The 23,330-nt window shown below is 41.8% G+C and overlaps 5 protein-coding genes across 11 annotated transcripts; 3 read left to right on the plus strand and 2 right to left on the minus strand.

Moving 5' to 3' along the window:
* Nucleotides 1–738: 738 nt before the first annotated feature.
* LOC120951719 (LIM domain-containing protein jub) lies at nucleotides 739–4,774 on the minus strand. Of its 3 annotated transcripts, none has more exons than XM_049605146.1 (7): nucleotides 3,476–4,774; nucleotides 3,050–3,403; nucleotides 2,473–2,977; nucleotides 2,067–2,383; nucleotides 1,928–1,990; nucleotides 1,675–1,840; nucleotides 739–1,572 (listed from the first exon to the last, which is right to left on the minus strand). In XM_049605146.1, exons 1-7 carry the CDS (start codon nucleotides 4,436–4,438, stop codon nucleotides 1,328–1,330), a joined length of 2,613 nt encoding a protein of 870 aa, XP_049461103.1. In that variant the 5' UTR covers nucleotides 4,439–4,774; the 3' UTR covers nucleotides 739–1,327. The 3 variants fall into 3 exon arrangements, with proteins under 3 accessions (XP_049461103.1, XP_049461102.1, XP_049461100.1); XM_049605145.1 differs by having other exon boundaries at nucleotides 3,050–3,412; XM_049605143.1 differs by having other exon boundaries at nucleotides 3,050–4,774.
* Nucleotides 4,775–9,579: 4,805 nt separating this feature from the next.
* LOC120951721 (protein yellow-like) lies at nucleotides 9,580–14,336 on the plus strand. Of its 4 annotated transcripts, none has more exons than XM_040370597.2 (5): nucleotides 9,580–9,998; nucleotides 12,678–12,930; nucleotides 13,013–13,200; nucleotides 13,275–13,442; nucleotides 13,511–14,336. In XM_040370597.2, the coding sequence occupies exons 2-5, from the start codon at nucleotides 12,714–12,716 to the stop codon at nucleotides 14,258–14,260; spliced, it is 1,323 nt and encodes a 440-aa protein (XP_040226531.1). In that variant the 5' UTR covers nucleotides 9,580–9,998; nucleotides 12,678–12,713; the 3' UTR covers nucleotides 14,261–14,336. The 4 variants fall into 4 exon arrangements, with proteins under 4 accessions (XP_040226531.1, XP_040226530.1, XP_040226532.1 ...); XM_040370596.2 differs by having other exon boundaries at nucleotides 9,582–9,998; nucleotides 12,700–12,930; XM_040370598.2 differs by lacking the exon at nucleotides 9,580–9,998 and adding an exon at nucleotides 10,047–10,652 and having other exon boundaries at nucleotides 12,700–12,930.
* Nucleotides 14,337–14,738: 402 nt separating this feature from the next.
* LOC120952510 (dolichol-phosphate mannosyltransferase subunit 3) lies at nucleotides 14,739–15,514 on the plus strand. Of its 2 annotated transcripts, none has more exons than XM_040371873.2 (3): nucleotides 14,739–14,960; nucleotides 15,021–15,258; nucleotides 15,333–15,514. In XM_040371873.2, exons 2-3 carry the CDS (start codon nucleotides 15,109–15,111, stop codon nucleotides 15,465–15,467), a joined length of 285 nt encoding a protein of 94 aa, XP_040227807.2. In that variant the 5' UTR covers nucleotides 14,739–14,960; nucleotides 15,021–15,108; the 3' UTR covers nucleotides 15,468–15,514. The 2 variants fall into 2 exon arrangements, with proteins under 2 accessions (XP_040227807.2, XP_040227808.2); XM_040371874.2 differs by having other exon boundaries at nucleotides 14,739–14,914.
* Nucleotides 15,515–16,892: 1,378 nt separating this feature from the next.
* LOC120950492 (GILT-like protein 1) lies at nucleotides 16,893–20,351 on the plus strand. Its single transcript, XM_040368568.2, has 3 exons — nucleotides 16,893–17,232; nucleotides 19,379–19,867; nucleotides 19,946–20,351. Exons 1-3 carry the CDS (start codon nucleotides 17,170–17,172, stop codon nucleotides 20,117–20,119), a joined length of 726 nt encoding a protein of 241 aa, XP_040224502.1. The 5' UTR covers nucleotides 16,893–17,169; the 3' UTR covers nucleotides 20,120–20,351.
* On the minus strand, nucleotides 20,229–22,603 carry LOC120950491 (trypsin-like). Its single transcript, XM_040368567.2, has 3 exons — nucleotides 21,432–22,603; nucleotides 20,628–21,199; nucleotides 20,229–20,545 (listed from the first exon to the last, which is right to left on the minus strand). Exons 1-3 carry the CDS (start codon nucleotides 21,727–21,729, stop codon nucleotides 20,366–20,368), a joined length of 1,050 nt encoding a protein of 349 aa, XP_040224501.1. The 5' UTR covers nucleotides 21,730–22,603; the 3' UTR covers nucleotides 20,229–20,365.
* Nucleotides 22,604–23,330: the final 727 nt, after the last annotated feature.

Here is a 23,330-nt window from a genome sequence, read left to right on the forward strand (position 1 = left end):
GTCTAGTACTTGACTGTTGTTTTGTAAACTAGAGCAACGTCAGCTGTAAATGTCCAATATTTTAATAATGCTTTAGATTCTGCATTCTACGATATCTTAGAAGCGGCGCTTATGATTCCTATATTCACGGTTAAATGAACCGTCGTTGCTATTGGCCATGAATTGGTTTATGTACGTACCGGGACGTGGAAAGCAATAGGATATGTCAAGATGATATGGATAGGATATGTCAAAACCTTAAAAATTGATGTACACTTATAAATTACAACAAATTTTCTGATATAAAACATGATTGTAAGATAATGTATGCACATTTTCCTGGTCGCTGTATTTAATGTATCTCTAGATTTCAATTATTTTTGTTAATGTGTCCGTTTTTACCCGTTTTAATGTGTTGCAAACAGACCGGCGATTAATGTGCACTCTTTTCATTCTCATCAAATTTACACAAGTTAATATCACAGTCCAGTACTTTAGTGAATATATTTCACATTTTTTGGTACAGTCGTACGACATAAGAACATGCCGATCATGGGTTCAAGCCCCGAATTAACCGTGCCCCCATACGTAATAATTCACTGAAAGCCAAGCCCATTAGTTAGTAGTGCTACTGGGGCAAAGCCTTAACCGGCCACGGTTGTTGTGCCATATAAGAAATCCGTTTTTTACCTACCTTCCCTTATCATTTTGGCGACGAGGATGGGATCGAATAAGATTGCTAGTTGTACACAAACATAATTACTGGTAGTTTACGAAATAAGCAAATATGCTTCGCCTTTATTAATCTAAATCTTGCGCATTGGCATAGTTGAGGCCAAGGTAAATGCAATACATGCAGCTATTGCAGTAATTCCCATTCTAGTCATTCCATGGCTTTACACCGTAGTTGTGATCACTGTTAAATTTTTTTCTGTTTTTTTTTTCTTTTTTTAAATAAGCCCATACACATTTAAACGGAATGTTACGGTAATTATCTACCTCCGAAACACGCTTGATGCAACACCGTCGTCTCCACATTTATCTCATAATATCCTCGTAATATAGATAGGGTGAAGCTTTTATGTGAAATGTCGTACTATTGAACACGAACAGTAAAATACCTGTTAAACACTAAAAGCGATGAGTTACGTTTAATGTTTTAATGTGCGCCTTTAAAGCACATTTTTTATAACGTTCAAAGCGCCAATGAGGTGACCGGATGAGAATGTATAGATGAGACACTAACAGGAATATAAATTACAATTTCCTGAACCAGCAGAACCAACTGAATCTATGATTGATATAAATCCATATACGCGAAGAAGATATACTATGCATCTTTTCCTCACTAACCCATATATTGATAAGTCGCAGAAACGGGCTCAAGAATACGGCCGCGTCTGTCTTGAATGGATATCTTCTGTATATGGCAAGAACGACACATAAGTCTACCCTCGTAGGGGTAGCACCGCTTATCCGACTCATCCGTCAACTGCATACCGCACTCTTCACAGATGTAACAATCGACATGAAAATCTTTATCCATCGCCACGACGCGTACGGTGTCCTCCGTACCCTCCATCGGGGTGATACCTAAAGTGATAAACATTAAAACAAATGTTTGAAGTGAAGAATCAACTCAAAGGATCCTGCCACCAAATAATACATGGATGGAGAATATTTTTTATCACTCACCTTTACCGCAACTCGCACATTTTGGCGCAAACATACTATGATAATCATTGACACAATAAATCTTATTGTCGACGTCCACCGTGAAGGGTACGCCATCCAGACATTCATTACACACGCAACACCGGAAGCATCCTGGGTGATAGGATTTTCCCATCGCTTGAAGTATCTGCAATCATACATAACACGATCAATGATGCACTCATATCGCTCAAGCCACATCACAATGAATGGGCATCGTGCTTTCATTACTTACCATCTCCATGATCAAATGTCCACATATTGCACATTTCTCAGCCGTTTGCTGGAATCCAGAGTACTGCAAATGAGAATTAATGCGTGTAAGAATTGTAATTGTAAAGAGAAACTTCCATACGTTCTGAATGAATGCTTACCATGTAGTCTTCCTCACAGTAAACACGCCCATGCACGTTGTAGAACGCTTTACCACGCAGGGCGCGTCCGCAGGAGCAACAGATAAAGCAGTTGGTATGGTAGAGGTTTCCCATTGCTTGGCAAGCTGCCCCGGCACCGGTTACTTTCTCTTTGCATGTATGACAAATGCCGAAATATTCACCCTGCTCCTCATTCTTTTCCATCTCTTCTTCTAGCTGACGAGTCAACTCCTCAATCTTTCGCTCAGCCTCCGTCGGTCCTGTGGGCCTTGGTGGTGTGACGTTGTATGGGAGTAGATTTTTTGTCAATCCTTTTGCTGCGGAAAGAATAATTATACAACGCAATATTAAGAACAGTGATGTACGAACACTGATGCTGAAGGAAAGTAAAAAAAAGACATCTTACGCTTTCCTGAGCCCGATCCTGTACTCAATTGCGAAGGTGTCGGAGAAACGGCACCTCTTAATCCCATGCCCATTCCCCCGGCCATCGATGAACTTCCATTTGCCGTCAATTTACTTCCAAGAGCATTGTTCGAAGGGGCTGACACGGTCCCTTTCCCTTGGTTATTCGATAATTGATTCTTTGCTATTTCCATTTCTTGAAGCGTTGCATACTGCCGCTCTTGGCCCACCTGCACCGGCATAGCAGCAGTGGTGGAACCTGCGACAACGCCAGCTGGAGTTGTTGTACCTGGCGGTGATGTTAGGGGGCTTGTTTTGATCGACTGTAAAGTGCTGTTCCCAGAGTTGTTGTATTTGGAGCCGCTAGTCATGCAGACGTAATCCGATCCGTTGATATCCTCGACAAAACTTTTGTTGAGCGAGCTTGAACCAGAGATGGAGCTGCTGCGCGACGGCGACTTGTTGTTTTTCTGTTGTGTCTTGAGGGCTTCCGTAGACTTCGGGGGCTGTAGAAAAAAAAACATATTCACAATTATCACTGCCAGTCCGGCGTCGTTGGGCAATTTCATGCTACATACCAATGACGGTGCACTCGATGCACCAAGTTTGGGTGATTTCTGATAGTCGTAGGGCAGTGCTGCAGATGCCGGAACTCCAGTTGCGTGATATTTTACGTTCGGCAATTGGACCGGTTGCGGTTGTTGAGCAATTTTAACAGATATGCTACTGTTCGTCGGCGAGTGCTGGTATTGCTGTTGCTGTGGATGATGATGATACATAGCGGCTGCTGCATTATGCATAGGTCCGGCAGTTGCAGCAGCATTAGCACTTGTTCTGTAGCTATTCGAATTCACATTTGTCGTTTCATAGATGGGCTGGGACAGCTGGTCTGAGGAATGCTGATACTGTTGATGCGGCATTTGCTGCTGCTGCTGCTGCTGCTGCTGGTGTGATATTGCATTAGGGCTTGGAGTGGTGCCATCTGGACGCTGGTGATAATATACCTGCATGGATCCTTTGGTTGCCTGCGGCTGTGCCTGCTGTCCCGCTGAAGGTGGAGACTGCAAGTTCTCATAGATTGGCGGCTGTTCGGCACTCGCTACTTCCGGGGGCTGCGGAGTGTGTGCATATCGGCCAGCCATATTCATCATTCCGGGATGTTCACGTCCGGCCATCACAACGCCGTTCGACAATATATACGATTGACCTGCCGTACCCACCGGAACCTGTGGTTGAGCCTTTGTGTTATGCGATTCGAACTTTCGATGTTCGTACAAGTGTGCATCAAATGACTGTTGTTGTAACTGTTGCTGCTGCTGCGTAGCTGTCGGATAGCAGTCTATGTTCTCGTATACCGTTTGATAACGCGAATCGTAATAATGTTGCGGTTGCATCGATCCTACTGAGGAGCTGCTTGTCCTAGGAATGGTTCCACCACCACCACCTCCGCTGCCAGAGTGATGGGATGAGTTGCTCATCGAATGGGTGGGGCTGTTATTGACCCTGTACTGATAACTGCCACCACTGGTACTGACACTGTTGGCTCCGCCACCTGCCATCGCAGATGTGCTCGAGACCGTAGCATGCGCACTGTTGTTCTGCTGCACGGGAAACTTGCTCCCACCAGCGGCCGCAGCAAGCATCTGATTCTGATACCGATCGTACATACGGTAGTCATTCATGTTCACCATTGTGGCCATCGATACGGCCACAGTCGCACCATTACTACCCGGCGCAGCTCCCATAGCCGATGCAGTCGAAGTCACCATACCGTAGGCACTGCTGTCGGAATTAGAATCCTGCCCACCGCCACTACCAGGAAGGTTGGCTCGTGATAGGGAACCGATCATTTTTCCACCACCAGCACCAGCACCACCACTGCCACTTCCGTCAGCTTCCAAACGCATTTGGTGCATACGAGCAATCAGCGCTGCGTCCGGATTTTGGGAATGCATCTGATTCGACATTGTGAAACGCAGCCCCGATTGGCCTTTTATTGTTTACCAAAACTATAAGGTAAAGAACTTTTTTCGTACTGATTCGTTGTTGCTATTTCGAACTCACGAGCTTAGAAAAGTGTGCGTTATGAATCACTTATCAATAATACTGATCACTTTTTTTGTAGCATTGATATTTATTTTACAAGATCACCGTACATTATTGCTTATTCTTTTTCTGGCAAACATTCTACCTGCATTCTAACATCCATTACCAGCAAATGTTGCTTGTGAGTTTTGCACTGTTTTTTCTTCTGTCTCAAGAATTTCACACACACTCCCGATCTGCTTGACGCTGTCACATCCAAGCAGTAAATTGACAGAACCCAAATAGCCGCCACATAAACCTCACGGTGAATAAGACGTTTGAGGCCCAAACGCTTGAGCGAAGCTCACTATAGTGAGCGGAAGAGCTTGAGCTTCTCACGAACTAAAAGCTCCAAACATGTTTGCTTTAAATAGATGTAATAATGCGCGCCTTTACATATTTTAATACAATATAAAAAAACACACATAAAAGGATAAAAGGTACATCGAATAGTTTTTTCACGGTTTATAGTTGCATTGACACAGCTTGGAAAAATATATTTAATTTTATGGATTGCATACATTCTTTAGGAATTGTGAGCGTTGATTATCTTGAATTATGATACTATGTTCAGATTTTTAGATTATGTTTTTTTTTTCAAGCATATTCCTGAGCACATCATGCTTAATGATCAGTTATTTCCTAACAGCACGAATAGACTTCCGAAAAATTGGTATCTCGGTGGGAGAAATCCTTCCGCTTTTAAAATATTGAATGTGGTTCGATTCCCATTCAAACACCATATTCTTTTCCTTATATAAAATACTGAGGATATCATTGCTTCTTTTTCGGATTTGATGAACAACCGTTGAATAAAGCTTATACCGAAAACGTACATTGTCACCCACTCGTGGGCTTTTTTGTTTTTTCCGCAGAGACTGATTGGGATGACCAGTCCCACGTATAGGAGGCTAAGTCCATACAGGACTTGAATCTATAGGGCCAATTATGTAACTCCAAATTATGTGTGTTAGAGAAAAAGTTTCAAAAATGCTGATTTTATAGGTCCAATTGTGTGACTCGAGTATTAGAAAAAAAGTGTCAAAAATGGCGATTTTCTTTTATGATCCGTGTTTGACACGAAGGACATTTGCATTCCCTTACTCAAACAGAGATCGTTTTTTTTTTGTGTAACAGCTTTCTGTCCAATTAATGCTTCGGAAAGCATATTGTAATAACATTTAGAATGGATTTTTATGTATTGCTGTACAAATCGTTGGGATAATAAAATACACAGGATGAACTAGTGAAATATTACAGAAGAACTACCTTCCAAGACATCGCAAAAAACATTGAGAGAACAATAATACATCATACGTATAAAAAAATATAAAATTTTATGATGCGTCTTGCGTTTCATTTTTTTAAAACTTTAAAAACAAATCTGTTTCCGATTAATTTGGCAACAATATCTCGAGTAAACACTTTATGTTATCACTTTTGCGTTTGACTCAGATTACTGGCACTCAATATTTTAAAAGCGGAAGGATTTCTCCCACCGAGATACCAATTTTTCGGAAGTCTATTCGTGCTGTTAGGAAATAACTGATCATTAAGCATGATGTGCTCAGGAATATGCTTGAAAAAAAAAACATAATCTAAAAATCTGAACATAGTATCATAATTCAAGATAATCAACGCTCACAATTCCTAAAGAATGTATGCAATCCATAAAATTAAATATATTTTTCCAAGCTGTGTCAATGCAACTATAAACCGTGAAAAAACTATTCGATGTACCTTTTATCCTTTTTTACTAATATCTAATCAATATTGCATATCAATCATCGAAATAATCAATATTAATAACAAAATTTGCTAAGCAACATGGCAGTTCCGTCACTACTGAATTAGAAAAAAAAACAAAATTAAAATAAAATCGCGAAGTATTCCATATTTAACTACATGTGGACTATACAGTGGGACCCCTCATAACGAGTTTTATCCGTTCCCAGTGACTCACTCGCTGTATCAAAAATTCGTTATTCCTCCCCTTTTCCATACAAATTACATGAAAAGTGAAATAATTGGTTCCAGGATCGCAAATGTGCTGATAAAAGTGTGCAATACTAGCAATGTTCTCATTATTAGTTACGGGAAGATTCGTATAGTTCATTATTTCATTGTCATTATTGGAAAAGTTATCGGTTGTTTAAATATTTTCTTTAAAACTTTCTAAAAACATCGTTTTGAGAACTATAAAATCCTTTAGATGTCGTAAGAGTTTTGAACTATTAAGTTATAGTGATTTTATTCAATACTTTGGTATGACGTTAAAAAGATAAAAATATACCTAAAATTGGCCCAAGTTAGTTAAGACTGGACTGGATCATATTACGATTGGGAAGGTGAGCAAACTATTTTACTTTTGTTTTTATCCCAACAAAATCCCCTGTATGTATGCAAGTACGGGCGGTCCTGTGGTGCAGTCGTCAACTCGAACGACTCCATTACATGCCCGTCATGGGTTCAAGCCTACAATGGACCGTCCCCCCCATAGCAAGAACTGACTATTCGGCTGCGTGGTAATGAAATAAGTCTCGCAAGCCTGTATACGTCGGCATGTCCGCGTAGGACGTTACGCCAAATAGAAGAAGAAGAAGTTTGTAAGTATTAAATAATTATAAGAGATTAGAGAAAATTATAGCTTGTTTACCCATTGCTTTGTTCCATCATATTTGACCGCAAATGTTCTGTGCTAAAGCAAAGCTTCCGTATTTTGCTCGCGCTATAATTGCTGTGGTTCATTATGCTCACTGGCTACATGTACTGATGCTGGAGGCTTTTTTGTTATCAACTTGGTAGTTAGAATTGTTCGTGCTCTCTAGGCAAAATTGTCGTTACCCTAAAGCTCTGTGCCTAAGAGAAGATTAACAATTGGCCAATTAGGCATGTTCAATTATTTGGATTTACATCTTCCGTGATTGTTCTTTGCTAATCGTAATCTGTGCTGGTATTTGAAGAAGATGTGCTGAGTTAAAAATATTCAATTCGTATTTGAAGGAATAAATGCTTTGTGTAAGCGATTTCGATAAAAAAAAACACAAAAAAACCTTATTCATTTATATTATTCCTACAAGATGATCATCGTTGGAAGAAGCCTCACATCGGTGGATGACATTGACTTGAATTGAAGAAGGTGAAGCGAATACAAATGTTCCACGCATCATGACCCATCAACCAGTGAAGATTTCATTATCTTAGAATACTTTGGTGTAGTGTGGAATAGAGGAAAAAAAGACGCATTTTCGCAAAACTGAAGAAGCGTGTGGTCGCTTGTATCCGGTCTGTGTGATCATTAATTCATTAATTATTGTAAAAAATGTTTTGTCTTGAAGAACCATTTGCTGGCGATCGTTTGCTGTTTCTATTTTAAACCCGAACAAAGACATTGATCCGCTCCGCATCCTATACCACTCTAAATCTTGTAACATTTTTATTTTTCAAGTAACGTTCAGTGTAGCTGATTTTATTATTTGATGTAGTTTGTACTGTGTTGCATGGCGCAAGCAGTGAAATTTACATAACGGACACCTCCTGCTCGTTTAGCCTTTATAAAGGATGTTAATTTTTCAATCGATTCCGAGAGAACGATGAAGAAATTTCTACATAAATAGCTAGCCATTGCTTGCGAGTGCTCTGGATTATTGAGGGTCCAGTGCTACTTATCACGTTCGATCATGACTTGTCAAAACATCGATCATGTGCCGTCATCCTTCATGGTTGTTTGCCAGTTGCCTAAGAAAGCCGACTTGTGCCCGTAGACCTTCGCGCGCTAATATTGACTGCCTCTCTCTGCCCTTAAAAACTCTATATTCTGGGTTATCATTTGGGAGGTTTTTAGCGAACGGGTTGGCCGTTAGGAAATCATGTTGAACTTTGCAATATCGAACCTCGTTGTCTGTGGGAACGTACTACTAGCGACGACAGGTGTTTCGGTTATTTTGACTGAAATGTGTCCATATGTTGTTAGTCTCTTTTGTTAGTTACGGCACACTAGCAATTAAAACAAGATGAGTTCATTTTATGAAATCGATTTCTTGTGCAAGAGTGTTCCACAGTGTATGTGTCTTTCTGGTTGAAAGATGATTGTAACAAGCTGTGCGTGACGCGTGAGAGGTACAAGAAGTTAATTTATGAGACAGAAAATAAACAATAAAGCAAAATACAAAAGAGAGTGTGTATGGGATTACTGATCTTAAGTTAAATAACTGTTGTTTCTAGCTAACAAAGATCATTTGAGATCGGTTTATAGATCTATTACATTACGCGTTTAATAGTATAAAGATGTTTACCTACACGAGGTTTCACTTAAACCCATTAGAGGTGACGCAGTCTGATGCCGCGACGCAGACAACAAAAGTATTCAAACGCCTTTATGGTGGAAACATTGACAAACGTACATCCGGCTGGACGATATTTCCAAGGCCTTGAGCGTATGCATTGATCCATATTGTATGTTTTGAGCTAAATAAAGATACAGTTTGAATATTGATAAATAGTGACGAAAAGTTTGCGTCAGATTGTTACATTGAATATTTGTTGGTATATCGTTACTTCTACATTACATTCACTCCTAAAGCAACACAAAGTCAATGTGCACAATCATACGATTATGAGCCATTGTTATTGATGCTGAGAAACCTGCTTTTCCACTACGAAAAATCCCCAATCCGATCGGGATTACAAGGCGCGTTAGACTGTTTAATCAATGTGACGTCACAGTACTGAAATGCTGAACGAGTCATGTCCGTATCGTCTTCGTCATTTCGCGGATCGTGAAATGAACGATCATTTTCTGTCCAATGCCGGTTGTATGCCCGGGCTTTACTTAAAATTTGCATATTTTTTGAAAATCTTACCACTACCATTTGCATATTCTAATAAGTTTGTACAGTTATATTCTATGTCCTGCTTATTTCGCTTCCTTTTCTACGAGGGTGGAACCGGCTTGGAACGGCAGTGGATGGTAGGTTTGCCTACCACCAGCCTCACAGACGATGGCCATAAAGTCAGCGTCGTTCGGTTGGTCGCGAATGTTGCGTGTAGTTGTGCACGTATTGCATTGTTTGTGTGGGCCCTGTTCACAAGAAACAGTCAGGGCTGGGTACCGGCAACGATCGGTTCGAACCTCGGCGCAGTATCGAACGGATCGCGCACAGAACAACAGCTGAACGCGCAAGCGGAACGCGCAATTATTGCATTCGATCGTCGTCGTCGATCGTTGGAAAGTGTGTCCTCTACTTTTGGAGATCGGTCGATCAGGCGGCGGGTGATCGTTGTGGTGGATTTAGTTAAAGGTTACCGAGTGCTACTATCTGGAGAGTGTTGCAATATATCGAATAACATAAGAAAAAGCAACCAACGCGATTGATCGGAACTGACCACACGAACTCTGTTTCGAATTGGCAAACGAGCACGTGTTTATGAGTGAATGTTGATGTAAGTGAGATTGTATGAAAGCAGATAGTTTTATTTATTGCCATTGCTATTACACAAACCCAAAAAGCAACTTCCAGCTAGTCCGTGTTTGACGGTCAACAGTGTAGGGGAAAGTGTTTGGAAGGACAGGCCTGCATGGTTCAGCGATTCGTCCAGCAGGGCGACTACTGCTCGTGCCGAGTAGCATCACCCGAAAACGCGATGCCATTCACTGGTGGCCGGCTCTTGCTAACCGATTACTGATTGTGTGCGAGTGGTGCAGCGAGGTGGTAGCTTCGCATTTTTTGTTTTAAATTGCCTCACCGGTGCACCGGTTTCCGCAAGAATACGGTGGTACGGTGCGTGTGCATTTTACAGCGTCCGCGTGTAGGAGAGAACAACGCTGCCAACAAGAGATTGCCTTTTCAAGAGACTGGAGGACGCGAGGCGACAAGAACGAAACTGGTTCGATCGCTGGGTGGCAGCAAAAGAGAGATCGCGTTTGAAACCGCGTGGATAACTGCGGCGATCGTGGCAAATGCAGCATTACCAGTAACGTGTGCGTCGTTGCTTGATCGAACCCCACGATCGTTCTTAGTGGCAGTCTGGACGATCTGGAGCTTTTGTTTGCGGTGTTACTTATTGATGATGTTAGCTGTTAAAAACTGCAGAAATGTAGGGCATTCGGTTTGTGTGAACAGAATGTGTACATAATACACCAAATCTGTTGTCAGACTGTACATGCTATTGCAAGTGAATTTAACAAGAACAGATCTTATTTACACTGTTTGTTTATCGACTAGATCGACTAGATTTGTGTACGACACACGGCAGACACAAATTATTACACGCACCATTAACGTTGGTGATCGACAAGGTTACAAGGTGGTGCGTGGTGCATGACGTTTGCGCGTACAGCATTTTCGGAAGTTGGTTGCCGTGCCGGGGGGTGTAGTGGAATTGTAATTAAACGCGTGTGCGCACATTTGAACCGGTTGGAAGTGAAGCAGTGGTGCATGTGTGTATGGCATTTCGGTTACATTTCTGTGTGGGGAGGGAACGCAATTGTGTTTCCCATGAATGAAAATCGAAACATGCATTACAATTTGCATGCACCCTGGCTGGGTGTCTACAATTCAGAACTCATTGGCGGTAGAAGTAGAAAGCGCACTCCGCCCAGTCGGCAACGGGTGGGGAGATGCCAATCATGAGTGATTTGATGGTGTTTTGTGGTTTTGGTGAGATTTTATTGGCGTATTGTAAGGCGCAGTACAACCGCAGGGTGCAATTGCATCTTTCCAAGCACATGGTAGCATTGAACGGTTGGGCTTTTATGGGGTCACACCATCTTTGCACGTTCTCGGTGAGTGGTTTTTAAGGATGATTTGCACGGCGTCTGCATCACCACGGCAATTAAATGGTGCTCAAAGGTGAAATGAATGAAACATGACGTTAAACTGGGTGTGACAAAATTAAGCGCTAGAGTGCATTTCTCCCTACCATGAGAATGATATTTAATGAAGTTGCGTTTAACACAACGCACTTCCTTGCAGTGGACCAAAGGTTGGTTGCAAAGGTGCGATTATTTATGAATTTATTGCATTTTAAGTATTTCTTTCGCTTCTTTTTACTGATGGATTTATGAAACGTTGCAATGCACTTCTATTTCAACAAAATTTGTAAACGAACACTTGATACATTTTAAGCAACCCTTACACCAAACTTTGATTGCACATACCGTTCTGCGGTTAGTTTGCAAGTTGTTAAAAAACCGGTTATCACCCAAACTGAAACCTTCCACTGCTCCGTAGTGCACCCTCGGGCGGTATGTTAACTACTACTAGAAACACAATATGCAAGACAGTGAATTGATAACACGTTTGGTAGCCTCCGCTAGTGACGTAGCCCAATGGTATATGCAGCGTGTTCTGGCCACGCAGTGCCACTGAACCGTGACCGGCACGGTGTACAACCGGGTTTTTGGGTGTGTTATCATGTTTCCGGGGGCACGGTATGCACCTAAGACACTTTTCCACACCTTTGCGAATGGTTTTAGCACCTGGCAAAGCGCTAATGATGAGACCGAGCACGCACGCACTCACGCTAGTATGGTCGACGAACCGTGAATATGAGTTCATAAGTTCGATTCGATTCTACTTCGCAACCACATCCCGTACCCCCATCCTTCCGCACCTACCGCCAATCGCGATTCGTTAATGATGCGAGGAATTTGAAGTTTACAGTTGAACGATCGTGTGATCAGTTGACTGACAAGACGATCTCCTGCCGGACAATATCTTTCATGCTTCAGGGGCATCGGGTGTAGCACAAGCCGCAGAGGGGCTTGTGCGCGTGCCGCGGATTAGACAAACTTGTTTCGCTACAACATACAAGGACGATCGCAACCGACGGTGGGCCTGTCTCCCGGAGCAGGGCCTGATCCTTGTACAAGATTGGCCGGCGTGGCTTCGCGAAAGGAAATTACGTAATTCAGGTTAATCTGTTTCTTCCGATGGTGCGTGCGTGTCACTGGTGGTTCGATTGTGTTTCGTTGCTTCCTCGTTTTCGTCGTTCGGTTACGAATTCATATCAAAACCATTACCTCACACATTTTCGAGTTATTTATATACGTACATGAGTAAAGCAGGAATTGAATCAGTTCGTGGTTAGCTTTGCATAGAGTAACACTAAGCTCGTCAGTGTCTAATCGATCTCTTCACAGTAAGCGGCACAGAGATGGCAGCCCGATCGCTATTAGCACTGCAGTTGCTACTAGTTCTGCAGCTTCATCTTGCCTGGGGACAATACTTCGGCCAGCAGCTTAAGGGTGTGCTTCAATGGAAGGCAGCCGACTTTGCCTTTCCTACGCCACAGGAGCGTCAAGAGGCACTGGCATCGGGACGATACGTTCCAGAGAACTGCATACCGCTCGACATGGATGTAGATTATTCTAGTAAGTGTGGTAGTAATTTAAACCTGTAGCCGAGTTATAATAGCTACAATGTATTGTCTACATGTTTAACGTTTACGTTTAGATCCCGCTCGATCGCGTTTGTTTGTGACCATTCCGCGATTTGTAGAGGGCATCCCGTACACGCTTGGGCGTGTGAGCCGCGTTCAAGGTCCTTCTGGTCCGCTGATTGAGCCCTTTCCCAACGCAGCAATACAGGCAAGACCTGAGACCAACAACTGCCAAGGAATTGTGTCCGTGTTCCGCATTAAGGTGTGTTCGACTGTAAATTAAAATTATGCTTAGTTGCCTATCATTTACATACCTGCACAAATTCCACCGCACAGATCGACGAATGTAACCGTATGTGGGTGCTCGATACGGGAAAGATTGGCGAAAAACGCATCTGTCTGCCGCAGCTGGTAGTGATTGACATGAAGACGGATAAAATCATCCATCGCTATCAAATACCGGCCGATCAGCTCGTGTGTGAACTGTCGCTGTTGGTAAACTTGGTACGTTACTATCGCAGACTGCACTGTTTCGAATATCCAATAACAGATAATTTACATTCAATCTCAAGCTTGTAGACGTACAGGACCCATCACCGCTTGGATCGTGCAAGAATACGAAAGTATACATGGCGGATGTCACTGCCCCGGCGATGATCGTGTACGATATGCCACGAGGCAAATCATGGCGCATAACGAACAAACAAATGCACCCCAACCCAGACCACGGTACCTTCACCATCTCCAACGAGAGCTTCGATCTGATGGACGGCATGGTGGCAATGGCATTGTCTCCGCGCATACCAACGGACAATGTGGTATTTCAATCAAACTACGGTACAAACTGGCGCCCGTCCAATGACCGATTGCTGTACTTCCATGCGCTGGCATCAGTGACAGAGAATGCAGTACGCACCTCCGTGCTGCACAATGACACCATTTGGGAGGAAGACGTCGAAGCAATGCCACGAGCCTTCCGCCCAATTGGCGTACGACCGTCGCAGGCGGTAGCAGAGGCCATGGACAGCAATGGAAATTTATTCTTTGGATTGGTTGGGCAGAATGCGATCGCGTGCTGGGACTCGACGACGCCTTACAATCCGGCCAACATGCGTATCGTGTCACAAAACAGTGAAACATTACAGTTCCCTAGCGGAGTAAAGATCATACGGAACCGCAAGGGAGCCGAGGAGCTGTGGGTGTTAACGTGCCGTTTCCAAAAGGTTATGACGGGATCGTTGAACACAAACGAGACCAATTTCAGAATACAGGCCATACAGATTCCGGAGATTCTTGGATACAAAAGCTCGTGTAGAGTGTAAAGTTTTGGTATGATGTGTATGGGAGATTGAGGGAGAATGATTACAAATAAAACGTTACCATTAAGAAATAATTAAACATGTTTTTTGTTTGTTTCCCACGTACGTCCACCACTATCTTCTCGGTCTTCATCCTTGAAATTGTGTATTTTGTACACTGGAATAGACATTTTGTATTTTATGACATGAATGAGTAACATTTTCAAGCTGATCACCAACTTTTTAATAAGATTATCTTAACATCCGTACGACTATGATTCTCTGTACGATTGCAGCTTTCTTTTGGATTCGAGGATGTACGAATCTCGAAACTAAAAAATATTCTTGTTGTTGTTAAAAATGATCACATAATACATAACGGTCATTTTAAACAGCTTCATATATCCCAGCGAAAAGGCCCATTGGCTTTCGTTTGGCGTTTGACAGCAAGACGTCTTAAAAAGAGACAAACACATGTTTGCCGGTTTCGCTGTCTCTTTCGTTAGTTTGTACGTCATTTGTGCCGTCGTATTTTATAAGCTCGTATTATTTTCCCTGTTTTAACAACATTGTAAACATTGTAAACATTCCAAAAGAACTAATAACACAAATTTGGGTGCCAAATAGTGATAACAGTTCTGTAGATTATTTTGTTATAAACGATACATTTAACATTTCGTAAGTTTGTTGACTCATTAGTTCACAGCTAATGTTTCTCTTATAGGTAATATTCTTTCCCGCAAGATTTACATCGCAAGACTAATTTTGGGTAACACATTTTTAGGCTTTTTAGGCTCGACGCATTTTACAGAATAATCTCATCGAGTTATTGAACTTAAAAGAGTGACTCTCTTCGCGCCCATTAAGACAAAATGACGAAACTGTTCGAATGGTTTATGGCTGCAGCCTGTTTTTTCAGTGTTTATTTTGCAATTGTTCTTCGTCAAGTGAAACATCCACTGTTGGATGAGTACATGCTGGAAATTCAATTTTCGCCCCTATTTTTGGTACTTTTATTTGGTGTAAGTTAGAGCAACTGTCTAGTTTAGCGATGGTAGCATCTTCTCACTTCTACTTTCTTCATATATGCTTGCAGATCTTCTCTGCCACGGTGGTGTTGTATCGCACCTTCACCTTCAACAACTGTGAAGAAGCGGCCAAAGAACTGATGGAACAGATTAAAGAGGCAAAGGCGGATTTACGAAGCAAAGGACTGGTTTTGAGTGATTAACTTTACCGAGCGAATGCGTTTTTTTGTAAATAAAATCTTTAAATGAACTATTATGACTGTATTTGTTTGTTATAACAGGGCAAGGTTTGTTATGCGGAATTAGAAATTATAATTAGACTTATGCATGCGTGTTTAGTGATTAGTTACTATAAAAAACTAACGTGCTTTATTTGTTAGTACTGGAATTTACATTGCATTTGTTTCGCGAAAATTAACATTAACATAGTTACACGTCTTTCTTATTATTAACGTACTATGACTAATAACAGTATGGTTAAGATTGGTTTTTAGATGAGGCAACTTCGAGCATTTTGTTTAGTGTTATGTTCAATTGAAGTTGATCAGAAAATTTAAAATATTCGATTTTATATAATGGACACGCAATACATCCTTACCCAATGCCTATCAATAAATTTTGGATGCAGCTGTTGAAACAATATCATGACGAGTATGGTTTTTTCTTCGCTTGTTTTCCCACTTCTGTTAAGTTTGTCCGAAATGTGTTCTCCCCATATGTGTCCCAGAATGTTACCGTTGAACTTTAAATTCAACATTCTTAAGGGCTTTGTCATGCATACGGCGTGGCAAGAACGTGATTATGCAAATACCGGTTCTTTTTATTGTCCGTAGCTTTGTTGTGTTTGTGCAACTTAACAAAATGGTAGCATATTGCAATGTTCCCTCACCAAGCGCAGTCTCATATTTAACATGTTTAGCATTTAATTGCAGTGCAATTAGTAAAATATCAATTTTGAAAATAATATTTATTTTTCTTCGAAAATAAAATAAAAATAAAAATAATCGAAAAAATAACAAAATACCATGTATCAATCGCGAGTTACATGATCCTTCAGCTTGAATCCGCCACTGGGAGCTTTTTGCCTTTGTCGCTTGAAACTGTTTGCATTTGTAAACGACGAATGGCACCTGCAGGCTAATGAATAATTGGATGAGTAAACAAATGATGAGTAATAGTGTACTGCACCATTTACCACATCGGATACAGGCGTAAATAGTGTGCTTGTGAAAGTGTTTGTATAACAACCGGTTCGGTTTTTCTCAAATATGTATCGATCGGTAGCGTGCCCTAGCAGCACAAAAAAAAAAAAAAAATTCTACAAATGTCCCCAATCCACCGGATTCACCAATCCGTCGCGATATGTGAGTTTGTACGTTAACAGTCACAATATGATGGCTTTAAAATTCTCTATAAAAAAAAAAAAACGTTATTGCTTTAGAATTCCGAACAAAACAGGTCTACGAGACCGCCGCTATTTACGCATGTGCCAAAACGAGAGAAGCATCGTTACAATGGTTGGAGCAAACGTGCCTACTCACTCTCACCACACGTATCGATGGTGTGCTGGCATGCTGGACACACACGGAGCCACCTTTGAAAGGTTGAATGTGTTTCCATACCGCGGCGAACCATGCCTGTACGGTTAGTCAGTGTGCGACGTTTGTAACGAGTGGAGGCTTCTCTCATAAGCGCGATCTCGGAGAGCGTTGTACAAGCGTGTATCAAGCGGAAGAGCCCTGCCTCCCTTAAAAGATCTCGAAAGATCGCGTTCGTTGAAAAGAATCTTCGTTTGGTATCGTAACTCGTTTTCGGGGTACGGCCGTTAGGTTGTCGGGAGTGAGAGTTTGTTGAACCGTTGTTAATCTGGTGCCGCGTATTCCAACATAACCGCCATTGTTCAGGATGCTGTTCAAAAGCTTGCTTCTGCTGAGCGTGTATGCCGTCACCTGCTATGGCCAATCAAAAGTAGGTAGTTTTCTAGCCGCGGCTTGCTGCATTCATTAGCGCGGACGTATCGCGCGATCGTGCGAAGATCATCGATCGTTGAGGAAGACAGCAATAATGCTTTGCACTCTATGTGACCTCTGGAGGCACAAACACATACACACGTTGTATCATACACGATAAAAAAGGGGAAGAGTTCAGCGACGCGCGACCCAACTGTATGGACGCAGCAGCCACAGCAAAGCGTCCAGCAACATGTACCGAGTTTAAGGTGTGGCCAGCACCATCGCTTGGTACGGCGTGGAAAGTGGTTTTCTTCTTTTACCATGCGTGCACGTCTCTGCCAGACAGAGTATGTTTGTATGTATGTGTGTGCCTCTGTTTGCTGCTGTTGCTTTTTTTTTTTTTTAATGCACGACGGACCGAAAACCTAAGCACGATCCGGTCGTTTTAGGGTCAGAAAGGGAAACAAAAACACAACTATCCAGCTATCAGACCAAACGGTATGGTTCTGAAAATGCATCGGAACCAACAACCGCTCCTCAAATCAATTTCACCCCAATGCATTCCTATTTGCATGAATGAACGCGACAAAAATGCGCCGCTAAAACGCCGTCCATAGATAAATTATAAACCTGTTGTTTTTAATAAGCAAAACTCGGGTACAGCCCGAAAAACAAACTAGGCCGCACCGGCATATGGTGCGTCGAAGCGACCTTAATGCACTGCAGCAGTGATTGTTTGCAACGGTTAGAAGTATTTGTTGCTGACGTCGTAGCCGTACATAGCATTTCGTGCCGTGGTGTAACCCGTTTCTCTCCCTAGCCCATTTAGCAATGGCCATAAGCCGGGAGCACGTAAGCAACAGAATGCAAAAAAACGCGCCAACTAATTCCTCATCATTTATGGAGCAATAAGTTCTGTTATTTTTAAAGCTCCCCCATTTTTAAAGCGTCCCTTCGTATTGATCGTGCATACATTGGCGGTTTGCGTGTAAAGTGTTCATACGCAAGACAGAAGTAGGCAACACAAGGTTGAGAAATGAAGGTTGTTTCGTTGTCAAGGTCAAGAAAGCTCCACACACATCTCCATGCCAACTAAAATACACCGAAAATATCAACTGCTAGAACCAAAGCACGCGCACTTCCCGTAGACAAAGCTTTCTTAGTTTGTTCTTCCAAGTTTTATGTGTTTACAGACGGACGAAGACAGTAAAATGCATTACAATAAATTGGACATTGTTCGTTATTTTTTCCTCGTTGCATAGTAATCAAAAGCTAATAAAAAAAGATTACAATGTTACACTATTTAAAGTGCTTTTTGACCATATCGATTATATGACGGAGTAAGAGCGATATCATTATCATCTAACTCTCTGGTCCGTTCGGATATTTTTAAACTTCCAAGTTTATCGATTTTAGTATTTCTAAATTAAAAGGTTGAATTAGTAGTTAGTCGCTGGTTTTTAATTATCTCGGAAAAAAACATTCCTTTATCTTTTAGATTGTTTTTTTTTTATATATATTGAATTGACACAGTGTTTTTGTTAGATAACTCAATTGCAATACGATTAAAAAACACATACCAATTGAATCCCAATACAGCGTTCCCTCTAAACAATACGGCCTTTTCGGACTGTTCCTCATGAAAAAAAAACAACGTTCTCTCTCTGCTGATAAATTCCATGGAGTCTGGTGAAGTCCATCTTGAAGAATGCATTTGTTTGCATTGGCATGTGACATGCGTCGTATATTTTGCAAAATTCAGTTATTCGAACCTTCGATGATTCAGCCGTATTTGCCGTACCTATAATTACAATGACATCACGGGGTACTTCAAGAGGGGCTTATGAGTTAGCAAAGGTCTAGAGAAGGTCATCGACATCATTATGAGCGTAGTATTTCCATGAAGACGGAACGCCATATACAGAGGTGTACTTTAATATAAAAACACATAGGTCTGCGCGATTTAAAGTAATGTCGCCGATTTGAACCGAGAACGTGACTCGCACGTCTATCGCGGCGGGGAATGAACATAGGCCTGTACCTTATTATTTTACGATCGTTCCCGAAGTTTCGTAACACGGGCGGTAACACTGAAAAGCCATTCGCATGGCGATTGCTAATGACTGTGTAGTTGCTTAATCAAACGTTTGTTCAACTTGCAGGTGCCCGTATACGTGTACTACGAATCGCTCTGCCCGGATAGTGCTCGGTTTATCAACGAACAGCTGTATCCGGTGGCGAAGGAGCTCAAAAAGAATCTAGAGCTGCATCTGGTGCCCTTCGGCAAGTCGTCCTATACGACGCAAGGTTCGGATGTGATGTTTACCTGCCATCATGGCGAAAACGAGTGTTACGGCAACAAGGTGCACGCATGTGCGATCCAACATATCCAGGGTAACTCGTATCAGCCGAACATTTCCAAGGAAGACCTCACCCTCGACTACGTCAACTGTTTGATGCACCGTGCCCAGCTGAAGGACGGTGCATTCCCCACGAAGCGCTGTGCCGATGAGGTGAAAATAGACCAGTGGCAAGCTATCATGGATTGTGCCAACAGCACTGAAGGAAGCCAGCTGCTGAAGCAACACGGTGATGTGACTAACAAGCTGCAGTCGCCGCTAAAAAGTGTTCCTACCGTCGCCTTTAAGCAGGTGTGTATTTTTCTGTTGCTCTATACAAACTAATGTCGTCAAGAACATGTTTTATTCATGATTTTCCTCCTCTTTCAGACTTACGATGATGAGCTGCAGAAACTGTCTGTGAGCAGCTTCCGTCACGCGCTGTGCAAAAACTTGAGCCCACAGCCCGTCGAGTGTCTCGATCTTCCATCCACTGGCTCAGCCATTAGCTCGCTCGGTATGATCGTTACTGCGGTCGCTGTTCTCATCTCTAGACTGCTCTAAGCAGCACTCCGTCCAGTGGGGGTATTGAATCTTACTCTTCTAAAGAACACTTATTAGTATTGTAGGATAAAACAAGTCAGAATGTCTTCTTTTATTGGGAACATATTACAAAAAAAAACACTCATCGACTCCAGGATGCGCGTACATTCATAAACTCCGTCCAACACAATGCACATCCCTTTAGATGTCTTACGACTATGCTATTTTAAAAATAAAGTATGTCTGACTCGAAGTGTTGCGTGATCCTTAGCTACATAAACAGGAATCCTTAATGTTACGATTAATCCAATATAGATACTGACTGACACGCGTGTACACTCCAGGAAAGTTCTTCTGAGCACAGGCACGTCCCCACGAAACAACTCCGACTAGCTCATAATGATTTGATTTAGTGTTCAGTACCTGCAGTGGTCCTCCACTGTCACCCTGTTGTCAGCAGAATAGAAAGAAAACATACACTTCAATGGCAAACAAACAAACAAAAATATCACTTTCAATATCATTATACCTGACAGGAATCTTTGCCTCCCTCTAGATATCCGGCGCAGAGCATCTTGTTCGTAATCTGAAACGCCCAATACCCAGCACGGCGACACTCACGGTTGGTTAAGATTGGAACTTCGGTTTGCATCAATGTCCCCGATAGTCCACCACCCGCTTTCGTCCTACCCCATCCAGTAACTATGCCCCGACTACCCTCATACATTTCTGTGGCCTGTGGCAGGCAAATGGGCATCACACGATCGCTGATCGCCACCGGGTATGTGAGCTCGAGCAGCGCTATATCGTTGTTATTGTTGAAGGCATTGTACCAGTTTGTCAGGATTCGCTTCACGCTTCGCTCGATGGATGTGGCGATCGGTTTGCTACGATCGTTTATGCCAAACTGCACGCGAAACAGTCCCCGATCTGGTTTGGTTGTACAATGGGCTGCCGTTATGACGTATCGATCCGAAAGCAAGGAACCACCGCAACAAAACTTATTGTCGTAGTACAGGGCAGCCATCCAAGAGAAGCTATTGTCCTCCACAGGTATGCCACCCACTATTCGTTCGTTTATTGGTTCCACCGAACCACACTCTGTAGCGGAAAGAGCATTCAGATGTTGGTAAGACTTTCTTTTGGTATCCATTCCTAATTTTGATTAGTTTGAAACATGGCATAGCTACGTGAATTAGATTTCCTTTTTTTTATAATGATGTGCGTATTCTAATTGCACCAATTCGAAATCATTTGTTTTTTTAAACATAAACATTTTTTGAGAAATTGAGAGAGATTGCAACAATGGCAACAATAAACTACTCGTACTCACTGCATGGAGTGCAATTTTGTGACGGTCCCGAGGAATCACTGGCAAAAACAGGAGCACCGATGACACCCGTAATCCAGTCGATAATTGGTCGAGCACGATTTATCTCGAAGTATTCCGGGCGCACAGTGACGAAGTTGACGAACCGCTCCTCCTCTAATTCATACTCGTTCGACACATAATCTTCCGGTAGCGTTGGAGCCGTTCTATCCTCATAACGGTGTCTATTCCAATTTCTTAAGCCACATATCACTTGGATGGAAAGTAAACCAACGACTAAACACATCAATCGTTCATTCATAGTTAAATTTGATGCGGAAATTAAGCACTATGGTAGATTTTTACAGCAGGTATAGCCTGTTAAAGAGTAGCTTTAATTTTGGAATTTCATTTGCTCATCAAATTAACGTTAAATATACTTTAAACCACACAGTCAATCACAGCACCGTCAGATTCGTTTGCACAAGAGCAGCGAAAATTGACGAAACAGTCGCTCAGATCTCGAGATCAAGCGATCACTAATATTCGGTGTCATATTCCGAGCTCGCATACGCCATACAGCCCATGGACGACGATCCATCCCGCCTTCGCCACCTAACGGGATCGAGATGAGCGAATATATTCAAAAATCTGACGTCGATGATTTCGACCCAAGCGCTTCGAAATGGGTTGTTCTATTGACCAGTCTTCAGCATCTCTTTCTTTCTCATTTAGACTGGACGCTATCTATTTGCCGTTTACGGTGTTTGTGACTTTCACTACCGATGGGAGACACTGAAGCCGGCATGTCGATTCGAACGTTGTGCGTTTCGTGGCGCTTCAGCACTGCTTGGGAGGAGAGACAGGTTTTGCACATTGATGACGAATGAAGAGAAAGCGAAACAAGAGCATTCACTGCAGCTCGGGTTTAACACGTGCAGAAGTATATGTCGCATAATAACGAGACTCGTCGAGGGGAAGAGTTGCTTTTTTTTTAAATGATAAAACGATTAGATAATCATTAATACATTATGGGTAAATACACTTATAAATCAGATAATAAAATGATAGTTAAATAATTCCAATGTTGTTATTTGATTCATATCAGTAGCACAATTATAAAAGTCTAGCTTACTTAAGCATAGTTCCATAGCTTCTATTTTGTTGTTTCCTAACATAAGCATAACTTAATACTGCGGTCGAATAAACATATATAAAATATAAATCCATTTTTATATGCTTATAAGTAAAAAAGCGTCCAGAATTGCTTGACTAAAAAGTATTAATTTTTCTTACAAATCGAACGATTTTTGAAATTATTCTCTTTTTGGCGTAAATGCATAAAGCAGAGTTAAAATACCATAGATGACATTCTATGGTGATAGTTTTTTCTTTGTACAAAATACACAATTGGGTGCGAAATAGAACATTTCTTCGAATTCCAAGCGTCCGATGAGCAAAACATGTGATAACATTTCTTTTTTTTTATTATTACCTTTATCCTATCCTAGAGATCCTCCTTTCATCATTGTAATCGTATGACGGTGTTAATTTATGAGATGAAGAAGAGTTCATCACATGAGAGAATTTAATTAATTAAGTTGTTGTTTTTTATGCCACTTTCAACAACAAACAAACTAAAACTAAACATACACAAGAAATTAGTTTAATAAAATGGGTACCTAATTTCTACTTCCTAACCTAATACCTCCTAACTCTCCTAATTGTACAGTCTTTCCCCGAGTTACGCGAATTTTTTTTTTGACAGTTTTAATGGCAAATCAGTAGGGGAAATTAAGACGGACACTGCGGGTATAATGGACACTTCTCATAAATGCATGAAAAAGGTAATTTTCGAAAAAATCAACAATGCAGCATCCTGGTTACCCAAAAAATCGAGCGTCTCAAGTCATCATACTCCGA

Source organism: Anopheles coluzzii, chromosome 2, assembly GCF_943734685.1.
Source record: "Anopheles coluzzii chromosome 2, AcolN3, whole genome shotgun sequence".
NCBI classification, from domain to species: Eukaryota; Metazoa; Arthropoda; class Insecta; order Diptera; family Culicidae; genus Anopheles; species Anopheles coluzzii.

Bases quoted from the DNA above. Each gene is read 5' to 3' on its own strand.
- LOC120950491 (XM_040368567.2), bottom strand. From the start codon at position 21,729: ATGAATGAACGATTGATGTGTTTAGTCGTTGGTTTACTTTCCATCCAA. The intron at 21,200-21,431 runs GTGAGTACGAGT...TTTCCGCTACAG, and splicing joins ACAAAATTGCACTCCATGCA to AGTGTGGTTCGGTGGAACCA. The intron at 20,546-20,627 runs GTATAATGATAT...TGCTGACAACAG, and splicing joins GAGGCAAAGATTCCTGTCAG to GGTGACAGTGGAGGACCACT.
- LOC120952510 (XM_040371873.2), top strand. From the start codon at position 15,109: ATGACGAAACTGTTCGAATGGTTTATGGCTGCAGCCTGTTTTTTCAGT. The intron at 15,259-15,332 runs GTAAGTTAGAGC...ATATGCTTGCAG, and splicing joins TTTTGGTACTTTTATTTGGT to ATCTTCTCTGCCACGGTGGT.
- LOC120951721 (XM_040370597.2), top strand. From the start codon at position 12,714: ATGGCAGCCCGATCGCTATTAGCACTGCAGTTGCTACTAGTTCTGCAG. The intron at 12,931-13,012 runs GTAAGTGTGGTA...GTTTACGTTTAG, and splicing joins CATGGATGTAGATTATTCTA to ATCCCGCTCGATCGCGTTTG. The intron at 13,201-13,274 runs GTGTGTTCGACT...TCCACCGCACAG, and splicing joins TGTCCGTGTTCCGCATTAAG to ATCGACGAATGTAACCGTAT.
- LOC120950492 (XM_040368568.2), top strand. From the start codon at position 17,170: ATGCTGTTCAAAAGCTTGCTTCTGCTGAGCGTGTATGCCGTCACCTGC. The intron at 17,233-19,378 runs GTAGGTAGTTTT...TTCAACTTGCAG, and splicing joins CCTGCTATGGCCAATCAAAA to GTGCCCGTATACGTGTACTA. The intron at 19,868-19,945 runs GTGTGTATTTTT...CTCCTCTTTCAG, and splicing joins CTACCGTCGCCTTTAAGCAG to ACTTACGATGATGAGCTGCA.
- LOC120951719 (XM_049605143.1), bottom strand. From the start codon at position 4,438: ATGTCGAATCAGATGCATTCCCAAAATCCGGACGCAGCGCTGATTGCT. The intron at 2,384-2,472 runs GTAAGATGTCTT...TTCTTTCCGCAG, and splicing joins AGGATCGGGCTCAGGAAAGC to CAAAAGGATTGACAAAAAAT. The intron at 1,841-1,927 runs GTAAGTAATGAA...GTATGATTGCAG, and splicing joins GACATTTGATCATGGAGATG to ATACTTCAAGCGATGGGAAA.